Source organism: Solea senegalensis, linkage group LG11 (genome assembly GCF_019176455.1).
Source record: "Solea senegalensis isolate Sse05_10M linkage group LG11, IFAPA_SoseM_1, whole genome shotgun sequence".
In the NCBI taxonomy this organism is placed as follows: domain Eukaryota; kingdom Metazoa; phylum Chordata; class Actinopteri; order Pleuronectiformes; family Soleidae; genus Solea; species Solea senegalensis.
The window spans coordinates 985,067-999,528 of record NC_058031.1 but is presented as its reverse complement, the minus strand read 5'-3'; the positions used below and the strand labels follow the sequence as shown (position 1 = coordinate 999,528).

Sequence of the window (14,462 nt, the reverse complement as noted above, 5' to 3'; positions counted from 1 at the left end):
AAAAATGCTGTGTTTATATAGATTTATTTATATACTGTATATGTGTGTGTGTGTGTGTGTTTCAGGTATTACTCGTGTTGTGGGGACCGAAATCTGTTCACACAGTCACATGATGGGGGACAAAAATCAAGTCCCCATAACATAAGTTATCACATTTTAAGGTGAAGACATTAGACACAAGGTTAAGGTTAAGTCAGTAGTAGTAATAATGAAGGTTAGACTGAGTCTCCAATGTCCTCTGAAGTCATGGGTTACAGGTGTGTACTTGTGTTTATGTCTTCGTTTGGTCCAAACGGGTTAGGGTTAGAATTGGGTTAAGATTAAGGTTAAGGTTAAGGGGCTTGGGAATGCATTATGTCAACGATGTGTCCTGACTAAAATATAAAAGTACACAGTCACATGATGAGGGCTTGTCTTCCTTATGGGGAGAAAACTCAAGTCCCCATAATGTAAATGACTACATCTTAAGGTAAAGGCATATTTTAAAGTTTGGCTGCGGTCAGGGGTCAGGGGTCAGGGGTCAGGGTTAGGTCAGTAGTTAGTTATGCAGTGAGACGACGTCGCTCGCAGGTGTGAATGTCACACAGCATTAGTCACGTCTTATATCTGTGTGTGTGTGTGTGTGTGTGTGTGTGCGCGCAACAGTCAAACAAAAGGAAAAAAGAAGATTTGTCATTTCATGCTGTCAATAAAGGGACAGTTCACGTTTGTAAGTGTAGAAATATGCAGCGCTGACACATTCACTGTGTGTTGAAGGCAAAACAACAAACGACCGTGAAAGAGACGGGGAATTCTTCCACTCATCACGACCTGCAGTCTCACCATGTTTGTTTGTGTCACTGAGGTCAATCTGAACAAAGGATTTCAAACACCAACACAGAAAAGAACACGTTTGATGGATCAACATGGAAAATGGCTGTTTTTCTCTGTGTGATAGTGAGAGGTTTAAGAAACACACACAAGCTTCAGTTTCCAGTTGAATGTCAGGAAAGACTTTTAATAAGAGACTGTGGACTTAGTAAGGTGGATTTTATCAGGGAACCCTTGACCCTTTATTTAGAAACTTCCTCTATGACGGAGCTGTGATGTCGGTCAGTGACTGTGTGTGTGTGTCTGGTAAACTCCATGTTTCCTCTGATTTTCTGTGGAGCTTCAGGCCAGAGATTTTGTTTTGGCTGCAGACGGACGGACGGTGTCTGTCTGGGTGAAATAAAGTGGCAAATATATTCTTAAAGGGATAGTTCAGATTTTTCAGCATGAAGTTGTCTGACGGTGACACAGACCCCAGGAGTCGAGTGGATGCATTTTTTTGTTAAATCCTTTACCGAGGCTCAGGTTCAGAGATCGCACCTCGGTTCCGAGCCGAGAACAGTGGTTCTAACATGTTTTAAAGCACAATCATGCACGCATATGTTCTGTTAACACGTTTAAACAATAAAACCTCTGCCCGGCACTATGTCAGATCATGCTTTGGCAGTTTGGCACTATTTTCTGGCTCGTATCACTACACACGTCGCTGTGTTTCACCTGTTTTAGTCAGAGTGAGTGAGGGAAACAAACCAAACACGTCTGACTCTCAAACTGATGAAGATGAACTGTGTAGAGGGAAAATCCATCGGGTTATCTTCAGGAACCAGAGTCCACGGACAAGAGACTTTACTAGAAAAGAAAAGCCAAACTATCCCTTTAAGATATTATAAGACTCAGGCAGGAGTATATTTTATTACAGAAGCCTACAGAAGTGGCTACAATCAGTTTTTCCGTGAGTTCCCACAATGTCTCCAGCTGGTTTTGCTACTAAATATGTTCACTCCAAAATAAACAGCCTATCCCTTTAAGTTGTGTGTTATAGTGTTGGATAGATTGTCGTGATTTGTGTGCTTCATAAGAAGCAGCTGTTGTGTTTCTCGTTGGTTCCCACGGCACCGACAACAAGAACACACTTCGAATAACCCGGACTGTCCCTTTAGGTTTAAGGTTTAAGTACACACATGTTTTAGTTTTCTGTGTCTTCAAGTTAAATAAAAGAAGAAGAAAAGTTTGACTGGATTTTCACCAGACTTGTTTCCATCATTGTCTCTCTTCTCTGAGCTGAACAGTCTGAACCACAGCGAGACAAAAATCATGACTCAGCAAAAACGTTCAGTGGAAAAAATCATTCCATGCTGCGTTTTTACTGTCATTCCACTGGTTTAAACACGAGCTCGGAAAAGGTTGTGCAGTTTGTTTGTTTGCACACTAAAGTGTAAATGCAGGAATTCTCCTCTTTTTATTAGACATTTTCTAATGTCTTTTTAGTTCTTGCTTTGCGTTGTTTTTAATTACCTCTGTGTGTGTCAGGAACAATTGTCAAGCAATTCTATCTTTGTGACGACATTAACTCATCCACACAACTTTAACAGGCTTTCTGGTTTGGTGTTTGGATTAGAATTAGGTTTAGTTCACTGTTAGGTTCACTGTTAGGTTCACTGTTAGGGTTCTGAGTGTCCTCACGAAGACTGCAAAGCTGCCGTGTGTGTGTGTGTGTGTGTGTGTGTGTGTGTGTGTTGTGATTCAGATGAACAGATAGAACGAGACAGAGGGAGATAGAGAGAAGATGAGCGAGGCATTTGCTCTGCAACAACACGTTAAACTAACACAGACAGTCCAGTTATGTTTTCCCACAGGATACACAGTCGGTGGAACACACACACACACACACGCACACACACACACACACAGACATGCACACACACACACACTCGTTTGCCAGCATTACAGTTAAATTCCTATCCCTAAAACCAAGTTCTTAACCTTCAAAAAGCTCTTCTAAGGCGTGACAGAACACGTGTCCTCTCTCTCTCTATGTTGTTGCTTGGTCCTCACAGAGATACCCATACAAGAACACACTCACAAACACAGTTAAAACACAGAGATCCCATCTGCCCCTGCGTCATAATCAGATTAACTCTCCGCTAGTGCTACAACTGAGATAAACACATAACCAGTTCATGTCTAACCACAACCTTAACATTTCAAATCTTGTCCATAAAAACTTCACCGGTTCCTCAGAAATGTGGTTCTGCCAGGTTCTGGTTTCCATGAGGATGACAAGGTTCTAAGAATCCAGATCTGGTCTCATGTGGTCACAGCAGATTCATCCAAGACACATTTGAATGCCAAGTGTGAACAGTTGTTGTGAAGACTGTGGACGTGCGAGAAAACAAGGTCTGGAACGGAACCTGGATGTCACAGCCAAACCCTGAACTAAACCACAAACATAAACCAAATTCTATCCTCAAACCAAGTGTTGACCCTTGAAAAGCCACATGAGGACATGAGGACATGAGGACCTGCTGAAACGTCCTCATGTCCTCACAATGATGGTGAGATTTAGAATTAGATTTAGGTTAAGGGGCTTGAGAATGCATCATATCTATGATTGAGGTTTTCCATTAGAGTTCTAGCATGACTCCATCAGTGAGAGTACCTGGTACCTGGTGCTCTGACGAGGTTCCAAGCGAGCTGAGGCCACTGATTGGTCAGAGAGTGTCGTCACTGAAGAGTCATGAGCGCGACGTGCGACACAAGAATCCAAGTGAACAAAGCTGAACTGTTAAAAGACTTAAAAATGAATCTCCAACATTTAGCAAAAAAAATCTCAGTATGTATGTATCGTGAGCCGAATCCCAACCACGTTCAGTGACTGAACGATTCAGTGAACAAATCTTTTGAATCGACTGATTCTAATGATTCAGTTACACCCAAAACAACTGCTTTACAAGTCACTAGTTTGTGTGTTTGTGTCGCGTAGAAAACCACGTCACAGCAGTTTCCTGCAGCCGTTGCTAACTATAAAGTCATGGAAAACAACGTGACAGATACCGAGCCGAGCCGAGCCGAGTAGTGCTCGTATACTATGGTACAGCACTACTACTCTGCTACTGCTTAAAGGAAGCGTCCTCACTAAGACTGCCGTACATGAATGTGTGTGTGTGTGTGTGTGTTCTGTCATCGTGCCAAAGCCCAGCTGATCTCAGTAAATATGGACATATGGTCTACGGTCTCTGTAGGGAGCAACACAGAGGGACAGAGTGCATGAGAATCACACAGAGAGAACGGGGACAGAGAGACATTTGTCCACAGGGGGAAAGCGCAGCAGGCAGAGACATCGTATCCTCGCGGGACACGTGTTTGCCTCTCAGAGCTGGAGCCGTTAAACCTTTTATGTCAGTTCCTGGAAGAAAAGTCCATGATTCACTTATGTAACCATGAGAGGATAAAAAAAACAAGAGAGAAGTTTGTCATGTGAGTTAAAGACATAAAGTGTCTTTTCATCAACACGTTTTACACATATTTACAGTTATCGTATAAAAGATGTCGCATTTAGGAGGAAACGTTGGTGTCACAATGAAACGTAAACACGTAAACGACTGAAGCGTTCACTGGAAAAATTGTATGGTGATATTATTGGTATCGTGGACCATGTATATCGCGTATTGTATGGTGATACTATTGGTATCGTGGACCATGTATATCGCGTATTGTATGGTGATACTATTGGTATCGTGGACCATGTATATCGTATTGTATGGTGATACTATTGGTATTGTGGACCATGTATTATTGTATGGTGATACTATTGGTATTGTGGACCATGTATATGGCGTATTGTATGGTGATACTATTGGTATCTTGGACCATGTATATCGCGTAGTATGGTGATACTATTGGTATAGTGGACCATGTATATGGTGTTTGTATGGTGATACTATTGGTATGTGGACCATGTATATCATTGTATGGTGATACGGTATCGCGTATTGTATGGTGATACTATTGGTATCGTGGACCATGTATATCGTATCTATTGGCGTATAATATATTATTGGTATCGTGGACCATGTATATATTGTATGGTGATACTATTGGTATTGGACCATATATGGCGTGGTATGGTGATACTATTGGTATCGTGGACCATGTATATCGTATTGTATGGTGATATTATTGGTATCGTGGACCATGTATATCGTATTGTATGGTGATATTATTGGTATCGTGGACCATGTATATGGTATCTATTGGTATTGGACCATGTATATCGTATTGTATCGTGGACCATGTATATTATTGTATGGTGATATTATTGGTATAGGACCATGTATATCGTATTGTATGGTGATACTATTGGTATCGTGGACCATGTATATCGCATATTGTATGGTGATACTATTGGTATGTGGACCATGTATATCGTATTGTATGGTGATACTATTGGTATCGTGGACCATGTATATCGTATTGTATGGTGATACTATTGGTATCGTGGACCATGTATATATTGTATGGTGATACCACCATATATATGGCGATGGTGATATTATTGGTATCGTGGACCATGTATAATTTGTATGGTGATACTATTGGTATCGTGGACCATGTATATGGCGTATTGTATGGTGATACTATTGGTATCGTGGACCATGTATATGGGGTATTGTATGGTGATACTATTGGTATAGCGTATCGTGAGCTGTGATTCCCCCTCCTAGAACAGATACTGTACTCGTCATATTAGAATGATCACATGAACTGTCCATATCTCGTGTGTCTCTGTCTTCTTTTCTCACTTCTTTCATCTTCCTCCACTGTGAGCTGCTGGTGTCTGTAGCCGCGCTCCTTCTCCGGCTCCTGCTCCTGCTCCTCCTCCTCCTCCTCCCTCTGTCCCTCCTCCTCCTCCTCCTCCTCACTGTTTCTGGCTGTTATTCAGAGCTGCCTGGGAGATCAGGCAGCTGCTGTCATGATGCCCAGCCCCAGGCTCCGGGCAGCAATATTTATCACTCTCAGCAGCTCCACCGTTCTTCCTCCTCCTCCTCCTCCTCCTCTCCGATCCTCCTGCCACACACACGCTACAAAAGCCAGTAGATTGAGTGAAACGTTGAATCACGGCCAGATCATGATTTTTACAGTGATGTCGTGATGTAAAGGGATTGTTATGTGTGCGGTGGCACGGCGTGTAGGAGGCGTGAGCTTCAGTCCAGCTGTCAGAAAACTCTGTCATTTGATTTGCAGCAAAAGTATTTGAACAACCTGCAGATAAAAGTCAACAATCACACAACAATTCTTCAAAGCTACTGAAGGCAAAAAACGAAAGAAGAAAAATAAGCCTCATTTCTGGAAGTCTTGTTTTTTGCCTAAAAAGAAAGAATGATCTTGGCAGACAAGCTTTAGCACAAGAACAATCACCTTATTTAAAGAAAAACAATTAACAATTACAGTTAACTTTAAGTTGTAATTACCCACTAAGAAGTCTAAACAATGATTTGCATGAAATGACAGACATAAACATCTCTATCAAGAAATTCTTAGGTCTAAAGTCTTAGAATCAGCTTAAAGAGGAAAAGAAAGATTTAATTTATGTTAACATTTCTTACATGAGTGAGTTTATTTGCTTGTGATAAGTGATAAGAGAACTTTACTATCCTGCTGTATTTTCAGGATTGTGGATCAACTGGAGTTTAGGTTATTTGACTGACAACCAACAGCCAAACAGGCTGCTCATATCCCAACAGCAACTCTGACTGTAAAACTTTTCTTTTCTTTTTTTCTTTGCTCCTTTTCTTTGAGTATTTGCACCTTTTTATGAACTGTTTTTTTTCTTTAGCCAGTTTTGTTTAGTTTTTCCTTGTTTTAAGGGACAGGACAGTCTGAAGATAGTTGTACTGTAGTATTTGTTTATTTCATTGACACATTATTTTCCTTTAAACAAGCTAGTTCTTGCAGCGTATACGGCAGCAGAGCACGAGCCGACGAGGACAACAAGTGTTGTCTTGTCAAATCTGCGTGTTTTGAGCAGTCAAATTCACGTCAATCTATGTGTGGAGCTGGTCAGCATGAAATTACAGACCACAGTTTTAAGAGGATTATCCCTTAAATCTGCAGTGAGGGACTGGTGTTTTAATGTTTTTACTTAAACACACCGTTCTCTCCTGTAAACTGACTGAACCTCGTTCACACCCAATCGTTTCACACTCTGTGTGTTTTTATTGAGCAGACGCTGAATTAAGACGAGGGTCTGCGAGCGAGCCGAGCGAGGGCGTGGAAGGCGGGGTCTGCAGTCTGTGACACACACCAGGATTTAACACGAGGGAGTTTTAATAAAAGACTGCAGGTCTAAGATTATAGTGTGTGTGTGTGTGTATGTGTGTGTTAGGCCATGTTAGCTCATGCTGAGCATAAACAAAGTGTCGGGCTGAGATGAGATTTAAAGAGCCCAACACTTTCACTATTATTGAATTATTGAATTATTATTTGGTGAATGACGTATTTATGGTGGATGGATAATTACACCAGTGATTCGTGAGCGATCGTCCAGTGCAAGGAAAGTATTTTTTACTCACGGCCTGCACATCTGACCAGGGTCCTGGTCAAGATTCTAACCCAGATGAGAGGTCAGCTGTGTGTATGTGGAAACTGGCCCAGGATACACACTGAGTGGGTATGAATACATGTTTACAATATTAGGCTGTAATGTGTCTTTGTGCAACATTTTGGTGTGCAGTGCAAAATCTGCCTTGCGTCAAAAAGGACAAAAAAAAACCTCAACTCAACCTCAAGTGACCATTTTTAGGGGCGTTTATTTCAAGTTGCATGTACTTATACAATACTTCGCTTTTATTTAAAATATCAAAGTCAAGGTTCATGCACCTTTTCGAGGTTCAAGTTTTTCTCTCTTTTCCAGCACTAAATTACACATTTATACAAATTACACTTATTATTTTACACCATATTTTAAGTTCCGATGTTCTCCGCACGTTCTCGGGAGATGAATGTTCATGTCTGAAATATTCTGGCAGGTTCTCTGATATTTTGCTCCATTTCCATGGATTTAAAGTTGTTTTAAAGGAGTTTTTCGTGGCGCTGAGAGAAAACGTCAAAGTGAACGATCAAGTGAAGAAGAAAAACAGTGCACAAGAATTTACTTAGACCTTTCTTTTATTAATAACATCATTATTGTTATTATTATTATTATTATTGTTATTCTTAACTATTTAAAATACAACCATGGTAAAGCATTTTTCTTCACTTTAACTCTTTGGGCATCCAGCGCCGGATTAAACAGCTCACTTAGTCCAACGTCACAGCTGCTGCTGCTGCTGCTGCTGCTGCTGCTGTTTTCCAGCATTCTTCTCTTTGCTGCAGGTACGAGGAAGTGGAAGAGGAGGAGGAGGAGGAGGAGGGAGGAGAACGCGGCAGGAAACCGCGACAGGAGACACACAATCCTCTTGTGTTCCTGCTGCGACAAACAGGAAACGAAGCAAAAACACACACGACAGTGTCACCTCCAGAGCAGCAGCAGGCGCACACACACGCGCACACACACACACAAACACACACACACACACACACACACACTGGTGCCTCCGTTAGCTTAGCATAACCCAACATAATCTGTACTAATTGTGATCAGATTGCACTTAAAAGCACAAAAAACTGGAAGTTAACTTTTTTTCTTTTACATAAGTTAAATGACATTTTCCAAATAAATATTGGTCCATTTTTTTTCAATCGTGTGCCGAGTCCTGAGACCATGAATCCATGAATCCATGAATCCATGAACGCACGCTTTCAGTCTTCCTTCTTTTATCCTCGCTGATTAATTCTCTGGAGGCAAAAATAATCTTCTCATGCTACACTTGAGACTCAAAGACTCACACAGACGCACACGCAGGAAACTGCTGACTGATGTGAGGAAGCGTGTGACACAGACGTACAGAGAGTTCAATGAACGTGAGACGTTTTTACAGATATTTGTATGATAACAGTGGTTCAACGCATCACTGGAAGGTTTCACAGTATCATCGTGGTTCTCACACACACACACACACACACACACACAGGGATTCTTCAGTTCTCCACCTCATTAATCATCAATAAACAAAGAGAAATCCACCATCACTGAGAGTGTGTGAGTGTGAATGGTGAAGGACTGGTGGTCTGTCCAGCGTTCCCCCGCGGGTCCCTCATGAGGAGGATAAAGTGGTAGAAGATGAATGAGTGAGTGCGTGTGCACATACTACAAATGTGAATGGTGTCAATCCCCTTTTTTTTTTTATCTTGCGCTCACAAGTGATCTCTCTAATTTTAGCGTGAACGAGGATTGAAAGTCCACGAATGATGAAGTCGTCGAGCGTCAAGAGGCTCGAGCTGTGACCTTGAATTCAGCTGAACCAAGTCAAGTCATTGTATAAAAGAATGTGTCTATTCTTTTTAAAGAGACTTTTTTTAAAAGTTGAAAGACGAGAACTTTCTGAAGTACCCACACACACACACACGCACACGCACACACACACACGTGCGCAAAGTACCTTTGATGTGAGGAACAACAAATGCAAACTTCACCTGCTTTCATCATTTAAATCATTTAAGTCTATTATTGCTTTCAAATACCAGTATTGCTTTAAAAGATCAGGTGACAGAGAAAAGAGGGGGAAATGTATCGTCCATCAGTCCGTCCGTCTGTCCTGACCAGAGCCCTCGTGGAAATACAAAGACACGTGTTTTCGTACAAAAAGAGGAGTTCAGCTTAAGTCCCTTCAAGCCCCCGTGAGTTTATACGTTAGAGACGGCACTGTTAGTGTCGCGCGCCTGACGGATGCCGTACAGCCACTTGATGACCCTGGCGTTCCTCTCGATGACGGAGATGCCGTAGGGCACGCGCTCGCCGGCCCTCGCCGGCCCGTCCTCGTCACCGTCAACGTCGTCCTCGTCCTCCCTCGCGCGGTCGGCCTCGTCCCCGCACTCCGAGCTGGGCGTGCTGACGCTGCGCAGCTTGGAGACCGACACGATGTCCGAGTTGGCCCGGGTGAAGCGCTCCACGCCGCCCATGCCGTCCACCTCGCCCGGGTCCAGCCCGCAGTAGTTGAAGAACCGCTCCAGGTCGGCCGTTGCGCGCGAGTAGCGGTCGCTCAGGTCCGACTTGGAGCGGTGCAAGGCTGGGTGCTTACGCGCCGAACCCTTGGAGCTGGCGTTGGACATGCGGGTGAAAGCGGGGGAGGCCGGTGGGATCATACCTGCTCGGACCAGCATGGGGCTGGGGGGCAGATAAGCGGGAGGGGAGGGCAGAGTTTGGGAGGCAGTGTTCTGCTGGGGCTGAGTGTGTGTGGGAGGAGGAGGTGGTGGAACCTGGGGGTGAGGAACCTGCCCCTGTGGAGTCTGTCTGGGCCTGATCTGGGGCTTCAGCAGTGGCTTCCTGATCTCAGCCTGAGGCCGAACATCCACCCTGCGTACTGTCACTGAGTTGGGGGAACTGTAAGGCGCCGGAACCGCGGTGCGTGGCGCTCGGGCCGGAACAGGGGGCGGACGGCGGGGGAGTTCCCCCGCAGGAGTCCGGAGAACGTTACTAAGCGGGGAGGAGGTGCAGGAGGAGGTGGTGGAGGAGGTGGTGGCGGTGCCGCGGTTCAAAGGTTTCAGGTGGTTGAGCAGTCGGCTGCTCCTCTCCTGCTCCGCTGACAAACTGCTGCTGATGCTCTTTGCTCCCGACGAAGGAGATGACGAGGAGGGCGAGGTGGAGGACGACGACTGGGAACTCGGTCTGTCGTGAACGTCGTTGATTAAATTATTCAGAATGTCCAAGTTCAGGGCGGGTGCTCTCCTCCCGCCCGCTCCCTCTCGGCCTCCTCGGTTCTCTACGTCCGCATGGCAGTTGGGAACTTTGCGGGCAGGAGGAGAGCTGACCTGACACTGGAGCATCATTCCCGGGGGAACGAGAGGCTTGCGGATGATCGGTGGTTTGATGGGAGCCTGGCGGTTGAGCGCCACCTGCTGGCTCTTCACGTACTTGGCCTTGTCGGCCTCCAGACGCTCCACCGCGCTCAGTTTACGGGCGCCGGGCTCAGCCTGGCGACGGAAGTAACCGGGGCCCTTGTTAAGTATCCTGAAGGGCATGGAGGAGGTGAAGGGAACCCCGGCCAGGCGACCGTCTGACGGCCGCAGCGTCTCCACCGGCATCCTGGAGGAGCTGACGGAGAGAGGAAGTGAAGCGTCGTTAATGCAACACAATTAAACAATGAACTGCCACTAGGGGGCTCTGTTTCTCTCTCAGTTAAAACAAAAACAAAAAGTATTTTGATGACGTAGAGAACAGTGTTCATGGACTTCAGCTCACTTCCTGATGAAGTCACTGATCCTCTTTGATTTACAGTTTACAGTTACAGTCACATGAATAACTTCATCTGTCACGTCTGTCACAAACATTTCAAAATAAAAGCACTGTAGCACAGAGGAGCATTTACAGTCTTTTAAAGAGTTATTAATATTATAATACATATTAATAAAACTGTCTGTTACCTTTGATATGAACACAGATTTGTAAAGAGATTTAAAGACATGTTATAATAAGCAGAACATTGGTGATTGTGTATTTCTAAGTGTTTTGAATGTACAGTCAGCTGTTCTGAACCCAAAAGTGACACCACCAAGGTTTTAAGGTTTTCTGCAGGGATCGCAGAAGGGAGGGCTCAGGTTAAGGATCTAAGTGGTCTGGAGGTGGAGTTTGGTTGGAGGAGTTATTCTATAGAGAAAGGATCGACACCATGGAGGCTTTGTGTGCTGTCAGCAGTATTTTGAAGGGCTGATGGGAGTTGGAGGCATGGTCAGATATGACATGGCAGCATGATCTGAACATGGTGACAACACACTGAAGGTTCAAACCAACAACCCTTATTCTGCTGTTACCTTCGGGCTGACATTAAAGAGCAAATGTACAAACAAGCTACAAACATCACACGCCTATCACAGGCCTATCACACGTCTATCACAGGTCTATCACACGTCTATCACACGTCTATCACAGGTCTATCACAGGTCTATCACACGCCTATCACACGCCTATCACACGCCTATCACACTTATCACCTATCACCGTCTATCACAGGCCTATCACCTATCACACGTCTATCACAGGCCTATCACACGCCATATCCTGCGCCTATCACGCCTATCTATACTTATCTATTATCACCGCCTATCACCGTCTATCACAGGCCTATCACACAGTCTATCCACAGCCTATCACACTATCTATCTATCACAGGCCTATCACCGCCTACAGGCCTATCACACGCCTATCACATCGCCTATCACAGGCCTATATCTATCACGCCTATCACAGGCCTATCACACGCCTATCACACGCCTATCACACGCCTATCACACGTCTATCACGCACTATCACACGTCTATCACAGGCCTATCACAGGCCTATCACACGTCTATCACAGGCCTATCACACGCCTATCACACGTCTATCACACGCCTCCACAGAGAAGCAGGTTCATTGTCAGCTTTACTCTGTCTTCACTGGTTTAAATATCAGGTCTCGCCCACGTTTCTTTACTTTTTTAGATGTTTAATGTTAAGTAAATTCAATTGTTGCTTATGTTGTATTCTTATTCCATGAATACATAACATCCTTTGTTATGTTTGTTGTTGTCGGTCTGTGCTTGTGTATTGTTCTGCTGCTTCCAAACTAAGCTAAACTCCCTGTGAAGACAATAAAGTATGATTGGATGTGACTGATGTGGCTCTGAGTGAGGAGTCTGCTGCTGCTTCTGCTGCTGCTGCTGCTTCTGCTGCTTCTGCTGCTGCTCCTGCTGCTTCTGCTGCTGCTGCTGCTGCTTCTGCTGCTGCTTCTGCTGCTGCTGCTTCTGCTGCTGCTTCTGCTGCTGTTGCTGCTGCTGCATTTTACAGAAAGACTTTTTTTTCCCCAGTAAATGATGTGTGAGGAAAAGAGAGACTGATTCTTGTGTTGTCAACGTTTGAAACAAGCTCACAGTGTTGTGAGTGTGAGGACGTGGATGAACCAACATTGTCTTAAAGCTGCCACATGTTCTCTCCAAGCTTAAGAAAAGACTTCTTTTGTACTCTCTCTTTTCTTCCCACTCTCCTCCTCCCCTCCCCCTCCCTCTCCTCCTCCTCCCTCGCACCCAGATCCCCTTAAACTTCCTTACCGGTGACTGTGCTGCTGCTGCTGCTGCTGCTGCTGCTGCTGCTGCTGCTGCTGCTGCTGCTGCTCTTCTCACTTCTCTCCTTTCTTTTCTCACTCCTTTATCCTTCTGTTTTAACCAAGAGTGGGCTCAGTGGAAGGCTACTTGTCGGACAGGGTAAGTCGGGGTCAAATTCCACATCAGGTCCTGCCAGACCACATTGGTTAGCTCAGGACTGACCCAGAATTTGGGGGTTGGGGAATCAGGTGGTCAGCCACAGTGCAGCTGATCTGATGGACGCAGGTCTGGTGGACAACAATCCCCTGTCACAATGTCTGTCCACTTCAGTCCAGCTGTGGTCACAGAACTAAAAGCAGATCAGATCCCCCACAGTCCTGGTCCTGGAGAAGGGTTTAAAAAACAGTGTCCAGGGTCAGTTAGAATCATGTGTCGTCCGTGTGATGAAAGAAAAACATCCACACACACACACACACACTCACACGCACACACGCACACACACAGACGTGGACTCTCTTCAACACTGAAGTGAAGCAGACGGGACAGCCTTTAATATCGCGGCTGGCTCCACCCACCCCGGCCAATCACGCGTCGGGACGGGAGCCCCCAGAGGAGTGCGGGAGGCGGGGCGGCGGGCGGGCAGTGGGTGGGAGATGTGCGAGCATTGGTCCACTGCAAGAGGGATCCTGACCAATCAGACTCCTCCCCCCTCTAAGCACAACAAAACACTGAGGCACAGTTTTCATTCAAATCTTTGAAAAGGGAGAAAAAGGGGAGGGGGTGAGTGTGTGTGTGTGAGTGTGTGTGTGTGAGTGAGTGTGTGTGTGGGTGAGTGCGTGGGGATTGTGGACAACGGGCAAAACAGCTGCAATTTTGACATGGACCTGTGTGGAGCTCAGCGGGACAGTGAACAACAGTGAACGACAGTGAAAACGACAGTGAAAGGCTGCTCTTTGTCCTGCTCTGAGTGTGGACTCAGGATTATCTCACAGCTCTGCTCTCATTTTATTCAACCTGCGATTTTCTCTGCAGTGATCACACAGACAGACACACAGACACGTAGAGACACAGACACGTAGAGACACACACACACACACACGGACACACACACACACCACAATTACTACTGGCCTAATCCTAATCCTAACCCTAACCCTAATCTCAATCTCAGCCTAACCTTAAAACATACCTTCACCTTAAAATGTAGTAATTTACGTTATGGGGACTTGCTTTTTGTCCCCACAAGGAAGACAAGTCCCCATAATGTGACTGTGTAAACAGATTTAGGTCCCCACAACATTAGTAATACCTGGACACACATACACACACACACACACACACAGACACACACACACACACCTGACCAGCTTAGGGAAAGGTGAGCAGAGGAGTCCTGAATTTGTTGTAATGTGTAGTCTCAAGACGAGTACGAGTACATGCGTACAAACTTTTACTCCACTCATTGAAATAAAGCTT

The 14,462-nt window shown here is 45.0% G+C and overlaps 1 protein-coding gene across 1 annotated transcript; it reads right to left on the bottom strand.

Annotated features, from left to right (window-relative positions):
• Nucleotides 1-7,599: 7,599 nt before the first annotated feature.
• Nucleotides 7,600-13,222, bottom strand: wu:fa11c10 (protein FAM110A). The gene is made up of 2 exons (XM_044038851.1): nt 12,993-13,222; nt 7,600-11,002 (listed from the first exon to the last, which is right to left on the bottom strand). The coding sequence occupies exon 2, from the start codon at nt 10,990-10,992 to the stop codon at nt 9,595-9,597; it is 1,398 nt and encodes a 465-aa protein (XP_043894786.1). The 5' UTR covers nt 10,993-11,002; nt 12,993-13,222; the 3' UTR covers nt 7,600-9,594.
• Between the last annotated feature and the right edge of the window lie 1,240 nt (nt 13,223-14,462).

Coding starts and splice junctions, on each gene's coding strand:
- wu:fa11c10 (XM_044038851.1), bottom strand. CDS start 10,992: ATGCCGGTGGAGACGCTGCGGCCGTCAGACGGTCGCCTGGCCGGGGTT.